The 21964-nt window shown below is 47.6% G+C and overlaps 1 protein-coding gene across 10 annotated transcripts in view; it reads left to right on the forward strand.

The window, feature by feature from the left end:
* Positions 1-21964, forward strand: part of LOC135377295 (complexin-like) — a 495185-nt gene that overhangs the window by 274205 nt on the left and 199016 nt on the right. For 9 of the 10 annotated variants that reach the window (XM_064609625.1, XM_064609614.1, XM_064609616.1 and 6 more), the window contains one exon: positions 19842-19896. In XM_064609625.1, the coding sequence (XP_064465695.1) occupies positions 19842-19892 (51 nt within the window). In that variant the 3' untranslated portion in view covers positions 19893-19896. Of the gene's footprint in view, positions 1-19841; positions 19901-21964 lie in introns of those variants that run through there. The other variant, XM_064609626.1, reaches the window with a different exon arrangement.

The following is a 21964-nucleotide window of genomic DNA, read 5'->3' on the forward strand; positions in this document are numbered from 1 at the left end:
TCTAACTTAAAGCGCGTCATGCGACGTCACAGCCGAGCGACCTCCCTCGCCGTGCTCTATTGTTGTCCCGTTGTCAGCCGGTCGCCGACGCCATATTGATGCTGATCGTTGTTTACAACCCAAGGAGAGAAGACACTTGCGTACTTCTTGCTTCGAAAGCCTTTCTCTTTCCTTGAACTCTTTCTGTTTGGCAACAAGCCCCCCCCCCCCCCCCCCCTTATCACTGGTGCCAATGGGTCATAAGCTGGTTATTCCTGTAGATTGCATTCAACGCGGCCACGAAGGTGTCGACCAGCTGGCCGACAGCATCAATATGGCGCGGACCAGATGGCTGATAAGCGGATTCCGCTCGGATTCAGGCTTTTTGGGCGGCGCAACACCGACTGTGACGTCAAAATAAGCTCCTCCCATGAGGCGGCAAAAGATCAAAGAATGGCCAAACCATCAAGTCGGCCGCACGCTCATGACCCTTGTCATCCCTCCATTACCATCCATCTGTACATCACCCATGGCCACGTATACTTGGCGGTGCTACCATGGAAAAAAGTCCTCGTCAGACACTATACTTGTGTGAAACGAATCCATCTGTTTTGTGTGAACTCTTGCCTTTCCCACCTCTCCCAGACCATCAACGCGATGCCTCGACACAACTAAGGACCGAAGCGATAACGACAGCCGGGCATCGTATAATCGAAATGTTGATGAGTGCACTCATAGAGGGCACTACGGCAGCAAAGCCATCGTAAAACGGCGACATTTCTATTTTATTTTTTTATCGCTTTGATTTTGCCGGTTTCCGTGATTGAATTGGGCCTGCGATTCGCTTCGTTAGTCCAAATGCAGTTTTGATAGGGTGCCTGAAAAAGACCGTAAAAGAGCCGGAGGGAGTTTGCCAATTCCCTCGATCGCTACTATTTCGTGGGAGTCATAACCCTGTTACCGTAGTAGGTTTTACTAACCCTTGAATGCGATTTATTCCGAGGCTCTTGGAAGCAATGCGAAAGACACGAAATTTGAACACGTGGAACGCTTGAATGTCATGTACGAGGGCCTTTCCGAATGAAAACTCGGAAAGTGAAGCCAGGTGTAACGACAGAAGTTGTTACTATGGTCGGGATACCGTCCAGCAGGGAGGGAATATTTTCACTGGCAATATGCAAGAAAATTAGTTTGTAACCGTGGCGCTCGAAGAAGTTCACGTCACTGATGTCCATTTGTATACTTTGTCCACTGAGATCTCGCTTCCCTTCTGAAAACGGAATCCCTTCCATTTGACCGATTTCCTTTCTCCGTGATAATGGATCGCATATCGGGAAACTGTCAGGGGACGCCATTGCGATATCTCAATGTATCTCAGTCTCAACTTGCGCACTCTTCCTTTAGCGATGCATCATCGTCGCTATGGGCTGTCAGAGGTTGAGGGTCAGGTGCAGGATTTCTTCTGTCATCTGAGCTCTTGACCCAACAAGGAACGAGATCCATGTGACATTACTGCCAGTTTACAGTTATCTGCATAAAGGGTACTTTACGCCTGGAGCGTATCAAAATGGTTCCCATGTGCAAAGTTTTTCATTGGTCTTCTCAGGTAACGTGACCTTACAAGCCTTCAAATGACCTAAAACCAGATGTGTACACGTTACTGAAAAAAAGTCATTCATTACCGTTACCCTGTACGAAAAAGTAATTTGTTACCGCATTACTCGCCGGAAAAACACACACACACACACACACACACAAATGGGATGATAATGTGGTGGGTCATTCTCCGCCGCTATGGCGCTACACTGCCCCATTGCGCTTGTGGAAGGGATGAGAAAGTGATGATGATGGAAAAGTGTCCGGTTAGAGTTCGTCCATTAGTCCAATGCTGGAGAGGAACTCTCTCGTAGGCCTTGCACCAGATGTGAGGGGTCCGACCATGGGCCCGAGAAGTTTGGCTAGGCGTTGATCGACGCGTTGGAGAGCAGTTTCCATGAGGGCGCGCTCGCGATCGTACTGTCCGCAGACCAGGAGGACGTGATGGAGGTCACCACGCACACCACACGTGAAACAGAGGCTGGACGCGCCGACGCCGAGAAGGTGTTGAAAAGCCGGTGTAAAAGCCACATTAAGTCTCATGCGGTGGAGGACTGGTAAAGGAACGCGGCATTCGGCGGGAGAGAGTTGTGGGGTTGACTGGGACAATGTGGGGTCAACGGAGTGAAGCAGAGAGTGGGTGGTGATGTCACGTTGCCATTGAGACTGCATCATGGGGCCAGTGAGGCTTGAGACGAAGTAACGGCGATCCCCCCGAGACAAGATGATGGGGACACGCCGGATGTACTGGTGCGCGCCTGCGGCTGTTCTATCTGCGTCCTCGTTTCCCCTCATGCCCACATGACCCGGGATCCACTGGAAGACGATAGAGTGGCCCTGTGCGCTTGCCTTCTTATATACTTGCAGAATTTCAATGTCCACAGGACTGAGGAAGCCGCGAAGTCCCGTAGTTGACACACTGCAGCGCAGATCTGGAATCCGTAAAAGCGACCCAGGAGCGAACGGGACTGTCAGTAATTTTCCGCAGGGCGAAAAGAATAGCATAAAGCTCAGCGCATGTTGACGATGTTTTATGTGAGAGATGATGGCCATCTGGAATTGACTCTGAGGGAATGACAAAGGCAGACGACGAACTTCCCCTCGTGGTTGAGCCGTCCGTGAAAACTGCGGTGGAAGTCTCATAACACGAGCTCATCATATCGAGAGTGAGCTGCTTCGTCATGCATGCAGCAACGTTGCCTTTCTTCCCTGTTAGCCCAGGCACCGACAGGGAGATGCCGGGTGTCGGAAAACTCAAAGGAGGAGTGCTGGGAGCTGTTGGTGCGACCACAAAGTCAGGTATCCTAGTCTTCACTTGAGAGACACAGGGGCGTACGCTGCTGTGCTTGCGTGTCCGGAGCTTCATAACTAGCGGATCCCGCCGATGGTGATCTAGAAGGCGGAGGCATTGCCAACACGTCTCCCCGTAGCGAAAAACTTCAAGCGAGGCTTCGTTAGCCATAGCAATGACCATATGGGTCTCTGCCGCCCGAGGGACTCCCAAGCACACTCGGAGACTGCGCGCCAGGAGGCACTGAAGCTTATGGACTGAAGAAGGTTGAAGGCCATTCAACATAGCAAGCTGGCAATAGCCTGGCTGGCATTTCCTTTTTCCCTTTTTTCTTTCACTCTATTACACATATCCTCCCTATTCAATGCAAGAGACCCGCGAACCAAAGCTCGGTGGACGGCCAAAAGCGACGCCGTGGCACTGCCCCACTTCATGCCTGCCAGATGCCTGATCGCCGCAATCCACCGGTGGACCTTGCTTTCCAAGCTCGCTATGTGCTTCCCCCAAGACAGCCTAGCGTCTACCATGACAACTAGGAAACGATGAAAAGATGCACTCCTCAGCTGTACACCAACAACTGAAAGAGGGAAGGGATGCATGTTCCTTCTCGTAAACGGGAGTACCACGGGCGTTTCAGTCGGGATGTCCATGCCGGCCGTTGCGAGGTACAGTGCTCAATAGTGTTCAAAGCGTGTTGCAGGCGCCGCTGGATGGCCGGATGGGTTTTGCCGCTGGTCCAAATGCAGATGTCATCCGCGTAGATCGAAATTGACAATTTCTTTCCAATGCAGCCCCGAAGACCCGCCACGTTAAACAGAATTGGACTCAACACGCTCCCCTGTGGGACTCCATGAGTCATCGATACATGCTCCGTATCCCCTTGGCGGGTGCGAACGGGTGACGGGTCCCGCCGGAAAAAGTAATGCAGTAACGCGTAGAAAAATAATTTGTTACTTTACCAATAACTTTCGGTATCTGTGAGAGAAAAAGTACAAACAGAAGTGTGTGAACGCCGTCATGCTTAACCACGAGCGTACTGCAACTGCATTTTGAACAAGGCGTTGTATCTGTCCTTTCTCTCTACCGCTCTGAGGCCACGGCGACAAGTCATTGCAAATCGTCGACATCGTTGTGACATCAACAGTATTTCGCACGAGACTGACAGGAGCTCATGAATGCTGAAGAGTCCCAATAGGTCATCGGGGTCGAGAGGTCTGGGTTCTGTGTGCACCCCGCATAGTGAAAGAAGACAAAAGAGGCCCAACTGGGACTCCCACGAATGACTCATCAGGTTCATGGTACAACCTGCAGGCCGAATTAACGGAAAGAGAGTCCACATGAATAGGGGAGAGGACAGTGGACTCAGCAATACACTACACGTGCGGAACACTGTGGCAATCGACCTCGGCTAAGAAATTCTTACAGAAAAAAAATCCTAGAGATAAGACGGCTGCCTTGGAATTTGCAGAGGGCAGTTGGTTTTGTCTTCCCGAACAATGTGGATTCTTTAGTCTCAAAGAAAGCGTTTAATTGGTAATTGAGTGCTGAAAATTGTAATTGAATTACTCAAAAATTTCTTGGCTAGAAAAGTACAGTAAAAACCTCCATAGTCGGGCACCTCCCTACCTCCGACAACAAGATTTCATTGCACCGACGGGCTCCCATTGAAAATACATGGGAACGAAATTATCTGTGTCGGACACCTCCCTATCCCAGAAGTAGGACAGAAGCCTGGCCAAATTATCTCAATCTCAGCCCATCTTTACATCGAAAATACCCAAAATGAGGCAGCGCCCTTGACTTTCATCTTTTTTTTTCTTTCCTATACTGGTCTCAGCATTTTGTTGTTTTAGTTTTTGGAGTCCAAAAGGGGTACTGTCAGTCTACATTGTAACTATTCTTTAGTGTACATACATCTTGCCCACCATCTTGTGTACGGCGCGGCTGCGTCGCCTAGCAACGGGATGCCAATCCCCCCCCCTCTTCTCCAGTGGAGAACAGCGCGAAGGTGAGCCTAGAGATGCAAAATTTCCGGAAATTTTGAATCGCTTGAAAAAAAATAAAATATAAAATTTTCTTTCGGGGGGGGGGGGGGTTCCGAAAAATTGGAAGAAATGGAAACAAACGCGGTTACTGCTGAGTCGAAGCATTGCCGGCCAGGCCACAGCATACAGTGAGCTAGAATCTTTAGTAGTGTTCACCTTCTAGGCATAAATGCAGAGCAGAGCATCCCATGAGACTGCTGTCTACTCAGCGATAGGTAATTGGAACAACCTGTCCACTCCGACCAGAACTCCGACATTATGTGAACGCGACGGCGATCGCTCGGAGCAGCCAGACGGAGCTCTAAGTTGGTGGTTGTTGGCGGATTAGAGGCACCTAAGGCACTGTTGGTGGGTTGGAACGCATGAAAGGCACGAAAGTTTACAGTTTTGAATTTTGTCGCCTGGAAATTTTGAGCTATTTTTCCGGAGATGCGGAAAAAACTAAAAAAAAGAAAAACTGGTTTCTTTTCCAAATTTTCGGTTTCTTTTTTTTTTTGGGGGGGGGGGGGGGCTCGCATTTCTAGGTGCTCCAGCTCACAACCGAGGAAACTGGTTTTGGATAGAGGGGACTCAACATGGATGACGCGTTCTTGGAAGGAAAAACCACGTGACACGATCGGCCGAATCGTGGACACAGAACGGCGGCTCCGGCGCGGACAAGGAATGCCATGCTCTGTACCCTTATTTAGTGACTCTAGTGTGCTCAACATACAGAGGACGGCGGTGAGGAATTACCTTCGTGTACGTTAATACGTCACGTGCCTGTTTTACCTCGCCTTTCTTTAAACGTGTACGCGATTACGCCCCCTGATACGTTATCAAGCTATAATGGCCTTCCATATATATTTGCAACCTTCCTCCAAGCCCATTAGTCACTTGTTCTTGGTCAAGTATTTTGCACCGGGGGGAAAAAAAACGGGCACACTCGCTAGGCGGAGCCACTCATTACTTTTCATTCCCGGCTCACAGAGGGCGCTCTTTTCGAGAGTCTTTTCTATGTATAAGCTCACACCAATTGGGCTCACCAATGGATGCTTCGTCAAGTATCTTTTTTACCCACTTTATTTTTTTCCTCCTCTTTGCGATTCTGCTATCAGTGGAGATCAAAAGATCATTAGAGTGAGACTCCAAATGAAGGCGGAAACGAAATATGCCTTTTCTGCACGCGCGTCCTTTTAAAGGAGCGCCCATATATATCAGGAATGATGATAGTAGCGTGCGCAAGAATCATTAATGATGTTCTCCCGCGGCTAATTATTGCTTCTTTTTCGTGACGGAAATGTACAGGGTGAAAGATGGAAGTCACTGAAAAGGTTAGCCAGCTGTAGGACTCGAACCCACATCTTCTGGATTACCTATGTATTTGTCCTTTCTATGTTGTTCCAGCCTCAGAACATCAGTTCTCTCATATACAGGGTGTCTTTATTAGGCGATACAGATTTTTCATTAAAAAAAAAAAAACTATAAGGGCTATAGACGTGCTGTTTTCACTTCAATCATCTCTGAGCCGGCGGACGTTCTTGGCCATATGTTGCTCGACCGTCAAATGACTAATTACCTAAAAGTCGTTAATTAAATTTTCAATTATAAAGCTACGAAGTTGTTCCATTGAGAACATCTGTTCCTTTCGGCGACCTGATATCGTATCCGTTTTCGGAACAAAACTGCGTTCGGTAGATCGTCCGCAAAAAATTCCTGAAGGAACACCTTTTTTTTTCTTTATTTTGTTCACTGCGCATCTTCGGAGACGCGTCTTTCCTTCTCCCCCAATGTGAGATGGTAAAGGAGCCTCATGGCGTCGAAGATGAGCTTTAACTTGCGGAAACAAAACAAAAACACATGTATCGGGTGACGCTATCGGAACTGCCCTTATCTTGTGTCGTATTTTCTGTTAATCTTTTTCCAGGACGCAAGAGGCGACAGTGTGCTCTTTCACCCTCTCACATTGGGGCAAAGGAAAGACGAGTCTCCGAAGATGCGCAATGAACAAAATAAAGAAAAAAAAAAGGTGTTCCTTCACGAATTTCTTGCGGACGATCTACCGAACGTATTTTTGTTCTGAAAACGGCTACGATATCAGGTCACCGAAAGGAACAGATGGTTTCTTCGGGAGGTTTCTTCGGAGGGTTTCTTCGGGAGGCAACTTCGTAGCTCTTATAATTAAAAAGTTAATTAACGATTTTTATGTAATTATTCATTTGACGGTTGAGCAACAGGTGGCCACGAACGTCCGCCGGCCCAGAGATGATACAAGTGAAAACAGCATGTCTATAGCCCTTATAGTTTTTTTTTTTTTTATGAAAAATCTGTACCCCCTAAAAAAAGACAACCTATTTCGGATGCCTGTACGCCCAACAATTCGCTACAAAACACGTCAACTGTTGTGCTCAACTGTGTTTTAATTTTTGACACCACGTTGGCACCGCGAAGCAAATGCGGCTATACGAGTGGTACGTGTAGGGTAGAGAGGAGTGGAGGTCTGCTTCAGGGGGAAAGTCTGTCTGAAATCCGCACGATTAGGCCAATGATCCTCCACTTGGGCCCAGGAATATTTTCATCAGGGGCCATCAGGGGGATATGGAGAGGGCTGCTCGAAAAAAAAAAACCTGCATGGGCCCAAACAGCGATGGACTGTCACAATGGTGACGGCTTGGCTTCTGGTACCTCGTTGGATATCCCTCCCCGTTGTGGTCTTCACCCTTTCCGATTTCTGCACCGTGTACAAGCTTCTCCTTCCGCGCATTAAAGAAAAAAAGAAAATAGAAAAGAGCAGCCGTTAATTAGGTACAGCCGAGAAACACGGTGATCTTCATCAAGCGGAAACGTTTTCAGAAGAGCCCCATTTTTGAGTATGCGGGGTTTGCATTGAAATTCCCAGTTCTGTTGGAACCGATAATATAATAAAGGATGAAAAAGGAATGCGTTTACTTTCAGTTCGCTAACGAAGAAAAAACTTTTAGAAGAAGCGCGAATCTTGAGTGTAATTAATTCTTGGTACTTCATCTTCTTGTTTGCGATGGAGCTTGGGTGGAATAATTAAAACTTCTCGTGCATAGGATTTGTATTTATGCAAATACAAAGAGAGAGAGAGAGAGAGAAAGTCGTTTCTCCTTTCCAAAGTCGCCGTCTGCGTACCGAATTTAATTACGTTTTCAGCGAAGACTCCGTTCGCTGGAATTGTCAATATTGCGAATAGTAATTGCAAGAAATTGGGATCCTCTGTCGGAATATCGGTGCTTCCGCTACGGTAGAAGTGGACAAAGTTGAACTGAAGCCTATGGATGATCCCGGGAGAGGGAATCTCTGCACATAATGCGTGATCTTATAGCTAAAATGTAAAACCTGCCTTTCTTATTTTATGTCCCTCGACCTTTGGGGTATATGGAAATATATATATGGAAAATGGATTTTTGTAATCTTTCGAAACGTTCCTGTTCCTATAAATTTAGAACTGGACAATTTGACGTACCGATATGTAGAACAAACTACAAGAAACAGTCACTACAGTACAGTCGTCTTTGATTAATCAGTTTATAGGTGCGTCAGTATAAACCATTCTTTGTTTTCTAAACGGGAATTGTGCTATTTCTTTATATCCAGGGATTAAGTGAATTTCTATCGTTTATGTGCTTCTTCTGCATAATTTCTCTTTAGTGCCGCTGTACGATGTATATGTTGGGAGCCAGCCTTTCTTATTTTATGTCCCTCGACCTTTGGGGTATATGGAAATAAATAAACCACTCTTGGGTAGTAACTTGTAACTGTCCCTAGTCATTTTTTGCAGTAACTAGTTAGTTTTCCACAAAAGTAATTTATAAATGTAACTATAGTCAGTGACAACATAAGTCATGCACTTGACCCCGCCCCCACACATGAATCGCTCCGCGCGCGCGCGAATGCAGTGCGACGCGGCCAAGTGGGAACTGGGGAGAGAGACACAGCCGGCACTACATCGCGAAGCGGGGGCGTCGTGCAAAGGCTGGTAGCCAATGGCAGGAGCCTTCCAGGTATGAGTGGGCGGTCCCAATTGTAGGAGTTAAGTTGTCACTGGCTATACCTACCACTTTTGGTTGAAGTAACAACGTTACTCAGGTATTGCAAGATTTTCCACCCGTTCTCCACAGCGAAGTTTTGTCGAGGATTGAAATGCCCAAGCAGGAACTCCATGTCATCTGATACGCAGCCAGGATACGCTAACTCCGATGGCCTCACACTGGCCAATAGGAAGTCATCTGTTTATAACACGGTATAATTACGCTTGGACAGTACAATCGCTAAGACAATTTTTTAGTTACATCTATTCGACTTTTTTAATAAACTGTAACTGTAAAATAACTACGTTTCTTCAGTGTGGTAACTGTAGCTGAAACTAGTTCAATTTCAAACAGTGTAACTGTAACTCAGTTATGTTTTGCAGAATAACTCAGTTATCGAAGAAAGATGTATATTGGTCCCTTCTATGTTGTTCCAGCCTCAGAACATCAGTTCTCTCATGTTCAACTCAGTTATGTTTTGCAGAATAACTGTTATTTTTGCAGAATAACTAACTCAGTTACTATTTTTGCAGAATAACTAACTCAGTTACTATTTTTGCAGAATAACTAACTTGGTTACATTTTTTAGTAACATACCCATGACTGCAATAAACTGTCACTTTTTTGGCTTTGCAAAAAGTTTTCACATAGTTCCTTAAAGGAGCATATGGAAGTGGCATTTAACGTGTCTCGAAACCCTGCTTCGCCTGTAAAGCTGTCCACCAGGAGTCCAGGAGTCACCATGCAAAATATTTTCGCTCTGCGGCGTATTGTCACTGCGCAATAAAATTTACAAAAGACAGTCGGATAAAGCGGTCTCGACGAGAGACACGAGCCCCGCGTGACGTAGAATCTGCTCAGTGCCTTTTTTTTTTCTTCTCGGCTCACGCGCCGCATATAGATGCTTGAGCTGTGCCGTTGGACGTCACTGGTCACGTGCCCGAGCCCGTGATACGTCACGACGTCTTCTCGTTCGCCGATGCGCTCTTTGCAATGTGGAGAGGGTTTTTCAAAGGTGTGGGGAACAGAGCCTTGCGCGTGCTCTGTAGGTTACCTGCGCTCATCATTCTTTCGCAGGAGCTCATTTGATTCGTTGCAGAAGACGTCGCAGTGAAAGACAAAAAATATATTTTGGGGGTCGCTTCCACGCTCCTTTAAAAGAGGTGCGAACTCTTGTCTGCAGCTATTGAGTTACGGGTGTAATGCTGTTATTCTCGCTTCGTAATTCTATTTACGACGTCCTACAGGTGGCTAATCTTCTCAGTGACTTCCTTCTTTCTATTTACAAGTTCTTGTTCAATGCTTCTCCTTCGTAACGGGTGCGGCGTTAATACAAAAATGCACTTTTTTTCGGATACGGCGGCTCGAAGTACCGCCATCGCAGTTAGCTCTATAGATTGTTACGTCATTTGTAGGATTGTATGTAGCACCCAATCAGGCGACCGAATAGCATTTCTGATGGTTAGTTACGCAGGCTGTATTTGTAAATATTGCTGCCAGCCTTTCAATCTTTTCGAGCTTGTGTGCATGTATTATACTCTCGAATGAAATGTTCCTTTCTTCATGTTCGTCGATCGTTACTTATCCGCCACGTGAATCCATTCTGTCCCTCGGTAGCGCTGAGTGTATAATAATGCGTTAGACTCAAAACAAGGGACACTGGTTGCATGGACCAACTCAGTCTAGGGTAGTAACTAAGTTGCTTTTAACTCGTAACTGACTAGTTACTTTTGGGGGTAACTAGTTACATTTCCAGCGAAGTAGCTTTTAACTGTAACTAGTTACTATTTCTGTGAATGTAACTGCAAAATGTAACTAGTTACTCGAATAACTGTTGTTCCTTTTTTTTTTCTTCTTCTTTACCTTACCTTCCCCCTAGCAGTGTATTCCTTCCTTGTATCCGTAATCGGTATGTGCCCCGTGCCTTGGGCTCTTGACCAAGCAGGGAATTCCAGCTTTGCGAACAGAAATTAGTTGAAGTTAGTGACCCTCAACGGCCAGAGTGAGTCTTATGTGAATAATAGTGTCGCTGCCCTAGCACGGGATCCTGCCCTCTGTGAATATGCACAAGGAAACGATTATGTACAAAAAGAAACTCTCCGGTGAGCTCACCTGCGCTCCGACCAGTGCAATGGCTAATCCTGCCCCGGTGGCTGCTATCATAAGCTTCCGTGGACGGTCTATGGAGCAACCTTCGAGTTTTTATCATGGAAGGACGAGAATAATTTAATTGTAAAGTGCAAGCTATGGAATAAGACGTACTCGACAAACAGGACGTCAACTTGAAACCTGGAAAAGCATCTTGAGGCGAGTTCCGTGTTCTTGTGTATGTCTGTCTACACGCTATGAAACGTGTGCGTGTCACCGTGCTCTTCTGTTTCACCGCGATGCGCCAGGTCGCATGCACATGTCGTATTTTTCTGTGTGGGATAACCGCGTATTAACTTATACTGCTTCTGGTTAATTGCAAGACAACTTTTATCGCACTTCAGTAAATGTAAATAAATGTACGTTTTTAACAATTGTATCACCCTCTCATGGTGATTTTTATAAAAAGTAACTGTAATGTAACTATGTTACCTTCTCTCAGTAACTAACTAGTTATTCGACCAAGAAAGTAACTATAACTAACTTAATTACTATTTTTGGCAGATAAACTGTAACTGTAACTCAGTTACTTTTTAGAAGTAACTTACCCAAGACTGGCACCAACCTTGTTTATTCCTGACTCAAGACAGACTAAAAGACACGCGTTACACGGACACACACACACACATGCTCGGTAATATGATCCCGCAAGGGGAGCTTCCCTCTCCGGTAACACTAGACGATCACATTCTTTGGACGGTTGGACCCTGCGCGAGAGGAGGTTCCACGAATACTTTTTGATGTGAAAACGGCGTCTAAGTTCGGCTTGGTAGCCAGGTCAAAATTTACGATGCAATGAAATTTTGCCGAATTTCATGACGCGGTAACCCGGTGTGTAATAAACCGATAGCAACCAACCGGCCTAAATCCAGATAGCTTCCACGGATTCTAGCTAACAAAGTCGTTGCGGCGGCTCACGCAATCTCTGGGTGTGGCGGGCGACACAGACGGAAATATAGCCCGGCGGGCATGTCTTATCTCGCGAACTCGCGAAGCTATAGGAGCCGATCGAGGTGCCGTTGGAAAGCGCTTGAGAGGACCTTAAGCGATATCGGCTTCAACAACGATAACCAAAATTTTATAGATTTGCAAACTTGAAATATCCGAATTTTGCCAGAATGTGGGCATATATGAAACTAAGATATGAGCAGAGTCGAAGGAAACGGCAATGATAAGAAAGGGTGGCTCGAGAGGTCCAGCACCGAACGATCGAGAGAGCTACGGGAGCGCCCAAGAAGATTAACGATGAGCCGTTACCCTCTCGAGTAAATGAATAAAGACTAAAACCCGGCAAAGGAATCGGGGATCGTGACGTTTTCATGTACGGCTCGAACACGGCTGAGCCCGCCCGAATTTCTTTCAATTTATTTTACGTATACTAGAAGATACAAAAACCTCATCCGTAATCAGCCGAGGGCTCAGTAATTAATTCCCCAGTTCCACTGGATATAGCGTTTGTATGACGCGCCTCAGCAAACGTCCTCCTTGGAGCATAATCGTAGTACAAGCTCGCACTTTCCCATCTCGTCCACGATCTTCCAGAGTCTTCCAGAGGTTCCACGAAGTCTTCCAGAGGTTTCTGGGCAGCCGATCTTCCTGCATCAGAACAAGGTCACCAATTTGGAAGCCACTTGACGCTGTAGCTCTGCTGATGTGGGCGGGGTCGTAGCTCCTGCAGGTATTCCTGGCGCCATCGCCGCCAGAAGCCACCCAGTAGCTAGGTTCTGTAGGCTCACCGACGTTCGAGTTCGCGCTTCCTCGATACAACTGAGCTCGTTGAACGTTGCGGTGGCAAGAACGTTAGTTTGCGCCCGACAAAAAAAAAAAAAAAAAAGATAGCGATAGCGAAAGAGGTTCCGGCTCTCCCGCGTCGGAATACAGGAATGTCAAAGGGCATAACGCATAACTTAAGTTAATGACGGCCTCCTCGTGAGAACGGTCCTAAGCGCTTCCAAGTTGAGGCTGTTTTCTTCCCAATACTTTACGTAGGGCTACAGGGATTGGCATAATTAATTAGCCGACGGTTTTTGGTGCGATATTTTTTGCAGTAGGAGTTGGCAACACTGACAATCCTCGATTCACGTGACAGAGGCCACTCTGGAGATTTGTTAGCTATGGCGCATTGGCACGTGTGGGATCGTGCTGCAGGAGTAGAGCTGTTTTTCAAAACACAGTCAGTTATAGCCACCCAACGCATATTCCGAAGACAGTTTCATCGGCGTGATGCTCCGTCACGCAACTCCATCCTGTTGTGGGTGTCAAGTTTCGTGATGAAGGTTCCGTTAGAGACGCACATCGAAGAGGAAGACGTCGTTTTGTACGCAATGCGGACAGTTAAGATCGCGTTTTGGCAGCAGTAACCCAGAGGCATGCTGTTGCGTTAAACATGTCACGACCAAGTTTGTCCCGCATGTTGAAAAACTTACGGTTTCATTCTTACAAAATCCAAGTTGTGCAATCACTAAACGCTACACAGAAGCAAGAACGGGTCCATAGTTGTCAGGCAATACTGGATCTGATCGCTGACGAGAACATTTTGAACAATTTGTTCTGCTCAGATGAGGCTCATTTTCATCTTCACGGGGAGGGGGGAGGGGGTGAACAGACACAATTGCCGGTACTTGGGGACTGAAGACCCCCCGTGAACTTCACCAGAGGCCATCACATTGCTCAAAAGTCACTGTTTGGTGTGCCGTCTCATCTTCTTGCATTATTCGGCAGTACTTCTTTGCAGATAAGAATAGGAGAGCTGTTACAGTGAATGCAGAGCGCTACACTGCCATGATCAATGAGTTCCTTGCCCCAAAAATTGCTAACCGGAAGGAGGACACATGGCTTGAACAAGACGGAGCGCGGCCACATACAGCACGTTTGAGCATGGAAGCTCTTCATCATCTGTTTCCAGGGTGCCTTATTTCTGGTGATCTGAATTGGCCTCCATCATCCCCAGACCTGGGGGGGGGGGTGAACAGACACAATTGCCGGTACTTGGGGACTGAAGACCCCCGTGAACTTCACCAGAGGCCATCACATTGCTCAAAAGTCACTGTTTGGTGTGCCGTCTCATCTTCTTGCATTATTCGGCAGTACTTCTTTGCAGATAAGAATAGGAGAGCTGTTACAGTGAATGCAGAGCGCTACACTGCCATGATCAATGAGTTCCTTGCCCCAAAAATTGCTAACCGGAAGGAGGACACATGGCTTGAACAAGACGGAGCGCGGCCACATACAGCACGTTTGAGCATGGAAGCTCTTCATCATCTGTTTCCAGGGTGCCTTATTTCTGGTGATCTGAATTGGCCTCCATCATCCCCAGACCTGGGGGGGGGGGGGGTGAACAGACACAATTGCCGGTACTTGGGGACTGAAGACCCCCCGTGAACTTCACCAGAGGCCATCACATTGCTCAAAAGTCACTGTTTGGTGTGCCGTCTCATCTTCTTGCATTATTCGGCAGTACTTCTTTGCAGATAAGAATAGGAGAGCTGTTACAGTGAATGCAGAGCGCTACACTGCCATGATCCATGAGTTCCTTGCCCCAAAAATTGCTAACCGGAAGGAGGACACATGGCTTGAACAAGACGGAGCGCGGCCACATACAGCACGTTTGAGCATGGAAGCTCTTCATCATCTGTTTCCGGGGCGCCTTATTTCTGGTGATCTGAATTGGCCTCCATCATCCCCAGACCTGGGGGGGGGGTGAACAGACACAATTGCCGGTACTTGGGGACTGAAGACCCCCCGTGAACTTCACCAGAGGCCATCACATTGCTCAAAAGTCACTGTTTGGTGTGCCGTCTCATCTTCTTGCATTATTCGGCAGTACTTCTTTGCAGATAAGAATAGGAGAGCTGTTACAGTGAATGCAGAGCGCTACACTGCCATGATCAATGAGTTCCTTGCCCCAAAAATCGCTAACCGGAAGGAGGACACATGGCTTCAACAAGACGGAGCGCGGCCACATACAGCACGTTTGAGCATGGAAGCTCTTCATCATCTGTTTCCAGGGCGCCTTATTTCTGGTGATCTGAATTGGCCTCCATCATCCTCAGACCTTAGCATTTCTGACTCTGGGGACATCTGAAGGAAACCGTTTACCGCCCTAAACGAGCGACCATAGAGGACCTGAAGTAGTGCATCGAGCGAGCAATTGGAAGTATTGGACCTCCGCCCATCACCATAGCAACGTGGTATGCTATGGTGACGCTATGGTACGTTACACCACGGCCATGTGGTACGCTTCGCAGGGTGAGCGTTGAAGAACCGTTCCCCGCTGGCCCGTGCGCCTATTTGATCGTCGGCGTTATAGGAGACGAGATTGAACGCTTGAGGCTTCCGCGCCGGTACCTAAAGCATATGGCGCGATCCCACCGGTCGACTGCATTGGTCTGGAATGATATGAGGAAGCCTTCCTTCCATGATGCCCAGGTATCTCCAGCATGGTCCAGGATCCTTAATTCATACCAAGACTTGGCCATCTTCGCTAGGGGTTTTTGATCCTATCTTCATCCGCGGTCGGATTTTCTCACAGGCGTACTCCAGCCCCTGGGGACTCGTGGATGTTCCATCGAATGTTTCGGGTTTCACCAGCTAAAACGTGGCTGGTGTGACAAAGAATCCGTCATAATTTGAAGAAATTGTTGCTGCTGCTGTTGCCACGCTACCAATTGAACCATCATCTCTTGCACATATACATCTGTGACGGTGAAGCGCTCTCCCGCTGGAACATTTCCTGAGATATCCGGGTATAGAATTCTGCCATCTTCATGTTCATTCTAATGGTGTCCTTGTCGTTTATTTCTTCTGCCGTCATCTTGGCTTTCTCCAATATATACTGGATTGTATCGTGGTACTTACGGACTCTGGCAATGGAACGGTGTCCTCCCCGTCCATTTGGTACTCATCCAAAATAAAACCCTTTGTAGCGGAGGGCTGCGGAGACAATTGGACCCACATCTTCACTTCGTATGTCGTGTCGGCTGCGCCAAAATGTAGAATCCCCAAAATACAGTACAGACGAACCACCATCATTCTTCTTCTTCTTCGTCTTTCTCCGCAGTGGCGCATAGCACGGGGCAATTGGCCACGGATCGTGACATGAGGGCCCAGTTAATGACGGTTACGTGAAGCGATGAGAGGATGAGATGAATGAAATGACTGAATAAAAGATGAGCGGGGGAATGGAATAACGACCTGACAATCTACCAAAAGACAGAATGGAAGATGCCGACAGTGGAACATCGTGGGCACGGAGCGGGACGGCTAGGAACATGGCGCGTTGGGATGAGTAGCGCGCCTTCCATTTATTTTCCTCTTCCTCTCCTCTATCCTCGTCTACAATACAGTTAGCTTTGTGTTAATATACTATACACAACCCAAGTAAGCTATGTATTGTGCCATATCCTGACAACTGACGCGACTTGAATATCAATCTGAGCCTGTATTAGATTTTCCACGCGATATTCTCGTGTTAGAGATCGCGAATGCTCAAGCAACCAATGGCCGATAAATGTAGAATACGACGATTTATTCTCCACGTGCTCTCGTGCAGCGCGACTGTCGGCGACAGTGATTGAGCCACTACAATGCGGTGGTCTTTTCTTTTTTTTCTCTCTCTCTTTTGCATCATGGCCATTGGACGGCCTGTGGCATATAGTGCTGAGGAGGGCGGAGCAAACGCGAACGAAGCTAAGAAGTGGCGAGGAACGCGGCCCCTGGACTGCGTCGATAGAACTGAAGCTTATTGTGCTGGTCCATGGATGAGTAACTTGATCGTTCTCCGCCACGCACCTTACAGACTCTACACACGAGATCGACTGTGTGTGTCAGTGAACCTCTTCAGTCTGCCCACCTCCTGGTGGCACTATCTGCCGACGTCCACTGGCTTCGCGGAGTACTACGCAAGTAGAGGGAAATGAGACGGCTGCTCGCACCGGTGATGCCCCGTCACACTAGTGTCAGTACGACAAGCCAGGAGATGGTGACGATATGCCTTTTGAGCGCGAATTAAATTCACCGCGAGATATTGCACCTGACAGATTGAATCACGAAGAAAGCCTGCGCTATTCGTCACGACACTGGCGACAGCTTCGTGGAAGCTCAGGCTGTCCTGGTCATGAGCAGTGGCCTTACCAGGGGCGTGCGGTCCACATAGGGTGACGCGGCGGAAGGGGGTGACGCGCTGCACTAGAACCGCCGCTTCCTCTCTTTCTCTGTGGTGCGATGGCGCCAAAAACAGCATGATGAGCCCTCTGCGAGGTGATCTTTTTTTCTTTTTTCATTTGGTATGGTATTATATATCGTGTATCGTCTGGCATGGAAAGGGATCCACTATTGGGGTGACGCGCTTCCGTGGCATAGTGGTTAGGATCAACGAATGCAACAACTGTGCAACGAATGCAGTGTTTGTGTCGTCCCTAAGTGTGGTCTGCCTCGGCCAAATCTCGTTGTTTAGGTGGTTAGGATGATCGCTTTTCACACTGAGACTGGGAAGTGACACGGGTTCGAATCCTGTCACTGGCTGTGCTGTCTGAGGTTTTCCCTGGGTTTTCCGAAGACTTTCCTGACGAATGTCGGCACAGTTCCCCCTGAAGTCGGCCCAGGACGCATACTAAACTCCTTCCTGCTGTCCTCTCTCCATGTCTGTACGCCGCTCATAGCCACATTTGTTTCGCGGCGCTAACACGGAATTTAAAAAAAAAATAATTTATTGGGGTGACGCAAAGAGCGCCCGCATACCCTAGTGACGCATACCCTGGTCATGGGTATACGCTCCTCAAGTACGGTTCAGCGCAGCAGGAGAGGGCAAGGGAGTAAAATGACGTGCCGCGCTCCCATTCGCCAAGGCCCCTGTCGCCTCAACGTGCGAACCACCCGAAGGTACCCGGGTTCGAATCCCGGTGCCGGCTGTGCTGTCTGGGTTTTTTTCTGGGTTTTCCTCAGACGCTTTCAGACATATGTCGGCACAGTTCCCTTAGAAGTCGGCCCAGGACGCACATTCCCCCAGGGCGTGAGTCGTGACGTTGCCCACATACGTGAGGCCGACAACGGCAAGCCCTATCACCACCACCACCACCACCACCACCACCAGAGAAAGGTTAACAATATAGGGAACCCGCCATACGTTTCGTGTCTTTTCTGTTTTGCTAAGTGATACGGGGTTATTTAGGGGTATTGGGGTAGGGGTATTTATACCTGCTGTATTTAGGACTGTACTTCGTCGCATTTGGATGTAGTGTCACTTTTTTTATTTCCAAAGCGCGCACAACTTCGCTGACGGTGGGAGAACGCGATTAACTGTTGCTGCTGCTGGCGGGTCCAAACGGCATTCTACGCCTGGGAGAGTGTCTGTGTGTTGCGCTGTGTTTTACGGTGGGTACGGAAACAGTTCAAACACGGTGCACTACCGAGGCTCTGCCTTCGCGGGGGAAACGAAGAGCACCCCGACAGGTCACAGTTTAATATATGCTGTTTTGAGTCGCCCCATACAAGTTCTAACGTCTAATAAAAGTGGAGTCTCACGCTTTACCAGGAACGAGCCGGATCATTGTCCGTTCGGGTGCCGCAGTATCAGGCTCCAGTTGCCTCACAGTGGAAGATGCAAGTTCGTACGCGTGCTGAATTTGAACACAATGGGAAAAATGTTTGCAGGATGCTCGCACGGGCGAACTTACACGAGACCCGAATAGTTCAAGCTTCAGCAAACATATTGCGTTAAACTTCCGTTTGTCTTTCGTCGATAAACCAAGATCACCCCCAATCTAATACAGAGATCGGAGCTGTTTTAGCCCTCCCGGGGGCACTCTGTGCATCCAATGTTCCTTTGTTTACATGCGGTGGTGGTGGTGGCAGTGGCGTATCTAGAGCCAGCTGCGCCCATGGCAACATGGTTAACATGATGTCCTTAAGGATGCGTTTTCGTGTGGTCCTCACTAGGTTTCACACTACAACCTCTCACATGGCGGGTGCTTTAGATCATTTATGAACATGCCAGGTTGAGTGCCCGACCTGCACATTCACACCCGACCACATAATGGCGCCCCTGTTCACCTGGCGCCCATGGCTCCTGTCCACACCTGCCACACCCTAGATACGCCACTGGGTGGTGGTGAAAGGGCTTGCCGTTGTTTACATGCTTGAAGCGCGCGCATGGTTCCTCCGGCCAATCAGGAGCATCCTAGAAACGTAACCGTGCCGCATTGACCTCGCGGACTTGCGGAGCGTATTGTTTCTCCTGATGGACTGCTTGATGGTTGAGGGCGACACGCGCAACTAGGCTGCGCAGCTATAGGTTGCGCCGTGTGAACGGGTTGCAAGAGGTGCATGGCGGATCACCTCACGAGCGATTCTTCTCGCAACCTGTCAAATCACTTGGCTCCTCATCCGAATACGTCCAATCGCAATGGTTGGCTGTCGTGACGTCCCTCCTGAGCCCAGCCCTGCGCGGGTTATGAAGAAGACACTAGCATCGTGGAAGCTCCCCCAGCCGTTGTGGTAAAACAATCCACGGGAATGTGTTCGTGAACACGTCATTGCAAGCTGTCAACAGCACTCACAGTTGTCGCTTACGTGCGATTGAACGAAGATGATGATGATGACGGTTTCTCGCGCCATATCACGAATTCGTTCAACACTACGATGCGGCATCGCGCACCGGGTTAATAGACCCTTTACTCCCAATGAATGCAAATAACAGCCGGCTAGGTTTGTAACTTTGTAGATAATACTTATCGCGTTGTTTCATTTCAGTTGATGGTGTCCACCGCCGAACGCCTCATCCCTGTTGATCATCACTGCTAACATCGTAAGTGCTCCCCTTTATTTCCCAAAGTAAAAACTAATTTGGTCAATATCGTGGCAAGGAGAACTCATCGACCCCCTGGATTTGTATTATTTTTATATAAGTGGGAGATCGTGTACGATGCTATCTGGTTCTAAAAATAATCATTAAAATATCATTAAATAAAATTATTAATTAATATTAATTAATTATTATAAATAAGTAAATAAATAATAAATAATCATTTAAAAATAAAAATAATCATAGTTTTTGCGCAGAAAGTCGAGAAACTCCGGCTGTGAATAACCTAATGGTTTCGTCTTTGCAATTCCTGCAGCGACCCCCTTCTAAAATCTGGTATACGTGCGCAACAAATGTATGACTAAAAAAAAAAAAAAAGGGCAGAAGTTAGCGCGGAATTATTCGCGTTATTTCTCTGGCTGTATTTGTCCCTTATTGGTGTGTTCGGCACTAATTTATACCAACTTTAGTGTTCCTTTATGTGGTGTCTCTATAACTGTAAATTTTGTGGGTCTTCGCTAAAATCAGCAAGAAAGTCTGTTTGCGCGCCCGTTCCAAAAAAAAAAAAATCTGTTTCATTCCCACACTTTCTCAGTCTATTCAAGGGGCCACAAGTTATGCCGGATAAATGCACACTGGAAAAACATCATCGTTCGGATTAATCAGAATGAATTTTTGTTGTTGTTGATGTTTATTTTTTTTTGGGGGGGGGGGGTTAACGTGAATGCATGTTAATTGCTGCAAAAAGAGCCAGTGGTTTGCACAGAGCGTCTTCTTCTTAACTAGAACAGTGAAGAAATCTGGGCTTGCTGGAACACGAACAAGATGAAAAGAGCGCTGCAAGACGAAGACAAGAGACGTAGCGCATCGGTGTGTCTCTTACGTCTCTTGTCTTCGTCTTGCAGCGCTCTTTTCATCATGTTCTTAACTGGATGTTTGCTGGAGCTATGTGGTAACTTGATATGTCGCCTGCAAAACTCCATTTCTTGTAAGGGGTGGTATCCACAGAAAAGTCTCGAATGTGTGACACTCTTGCATGAATGCCACGTGGTACTTTCGGTTTTGGGCCTTCTGTTTTTGAGCCCAGGTTTAGAAGCGGTCCCGATGCCGCTTAGTTTAAGAAAAGCCAAGAGGGCTTTTTCCGCTTTCCTTTGCAACTTAGGGCACACACAGGGACCTAGCAGCTTACAAAAACTGAAAGGACGCGAGTGGAGCTTGTTTAGGGCAGCTACCAGTCTTTCTCGGTGCTGTTTGAAAGCCGGACATTAGATTATCACGTGGAGCGTGTCTTATTTATTATTATCTTTTTTTACTATAATAGCTCCGGTCTAACAAGTTGGGAGCGCTATTGTACCATCTTTGTTTGTAAATAGTGAGAGATCTATTAAGTGTTACCACAGCGTAGCAGGCGTGGACAGCAGGAAGGACTGCCGCGCCTACCTTGTTATCTCACACACACTCGTTATCAACGCACTCCAACATGATCTCGGTGCTACTACTACCTGGCGTGTACTCCAAGGCAGGGTCGGCGTCTACTTTTCGCTTCCGGGGGAACAAGTACTAGCACGTTTCGACAAATTCCTCGAGAACGACTTGGTTATTCTGAATGAAACTTCGACGGTTGTATTTCTACAGTACTCGTCAAGGTAGTTTTGGCAAAGTTTCGGAATCGCCCCGGGCTGTGCGAGACCGTCCCTTTAACAGAACCAAGTGTCTTTTCTGGTAATTGATGGATTGGTTGCGAAAAAAATGCTATACGACGAGGCATGGGTATAGGGAATGGCTACCACGAAACAATAAATGTACGCCGAACTGCGTCATTTGATTTGATCTGAGTGTTAGAAAAAACGAGAACTGGATTCATCCGTTGCTGAGCCAGGCCTCCACAGCTCCCCGCATTTGCGGCAGTAGAAAAATAAAATCACGTCACAGTCACGTGGTATTACATCGTCAGGCATCATGACGGATGCCCATTGGCCAAAGGAGGATGCGCGCTCCGGGATTGGTTGATAAAGTTTCGAAATATCTGACAGCTCACTTTTCGCGGGCAGCCTGGGGCTGAGCTTTGCCA

The sequence above is a fragment of the Ornithodoros turicata genome, chromosome 1 (genome assembly GCF_037126465.1).
Source record: "Ornithodoros turicata isolate Travis chromosome 1, ASM3712646v1, whole genome shotgun sequence".
Lineage (NCBI taxonomy): Eukaryota > Metazoa > Arthropoda > Arachnida > Ixodida > Argasidae > Ornithodoros > Ornithodoros turicata.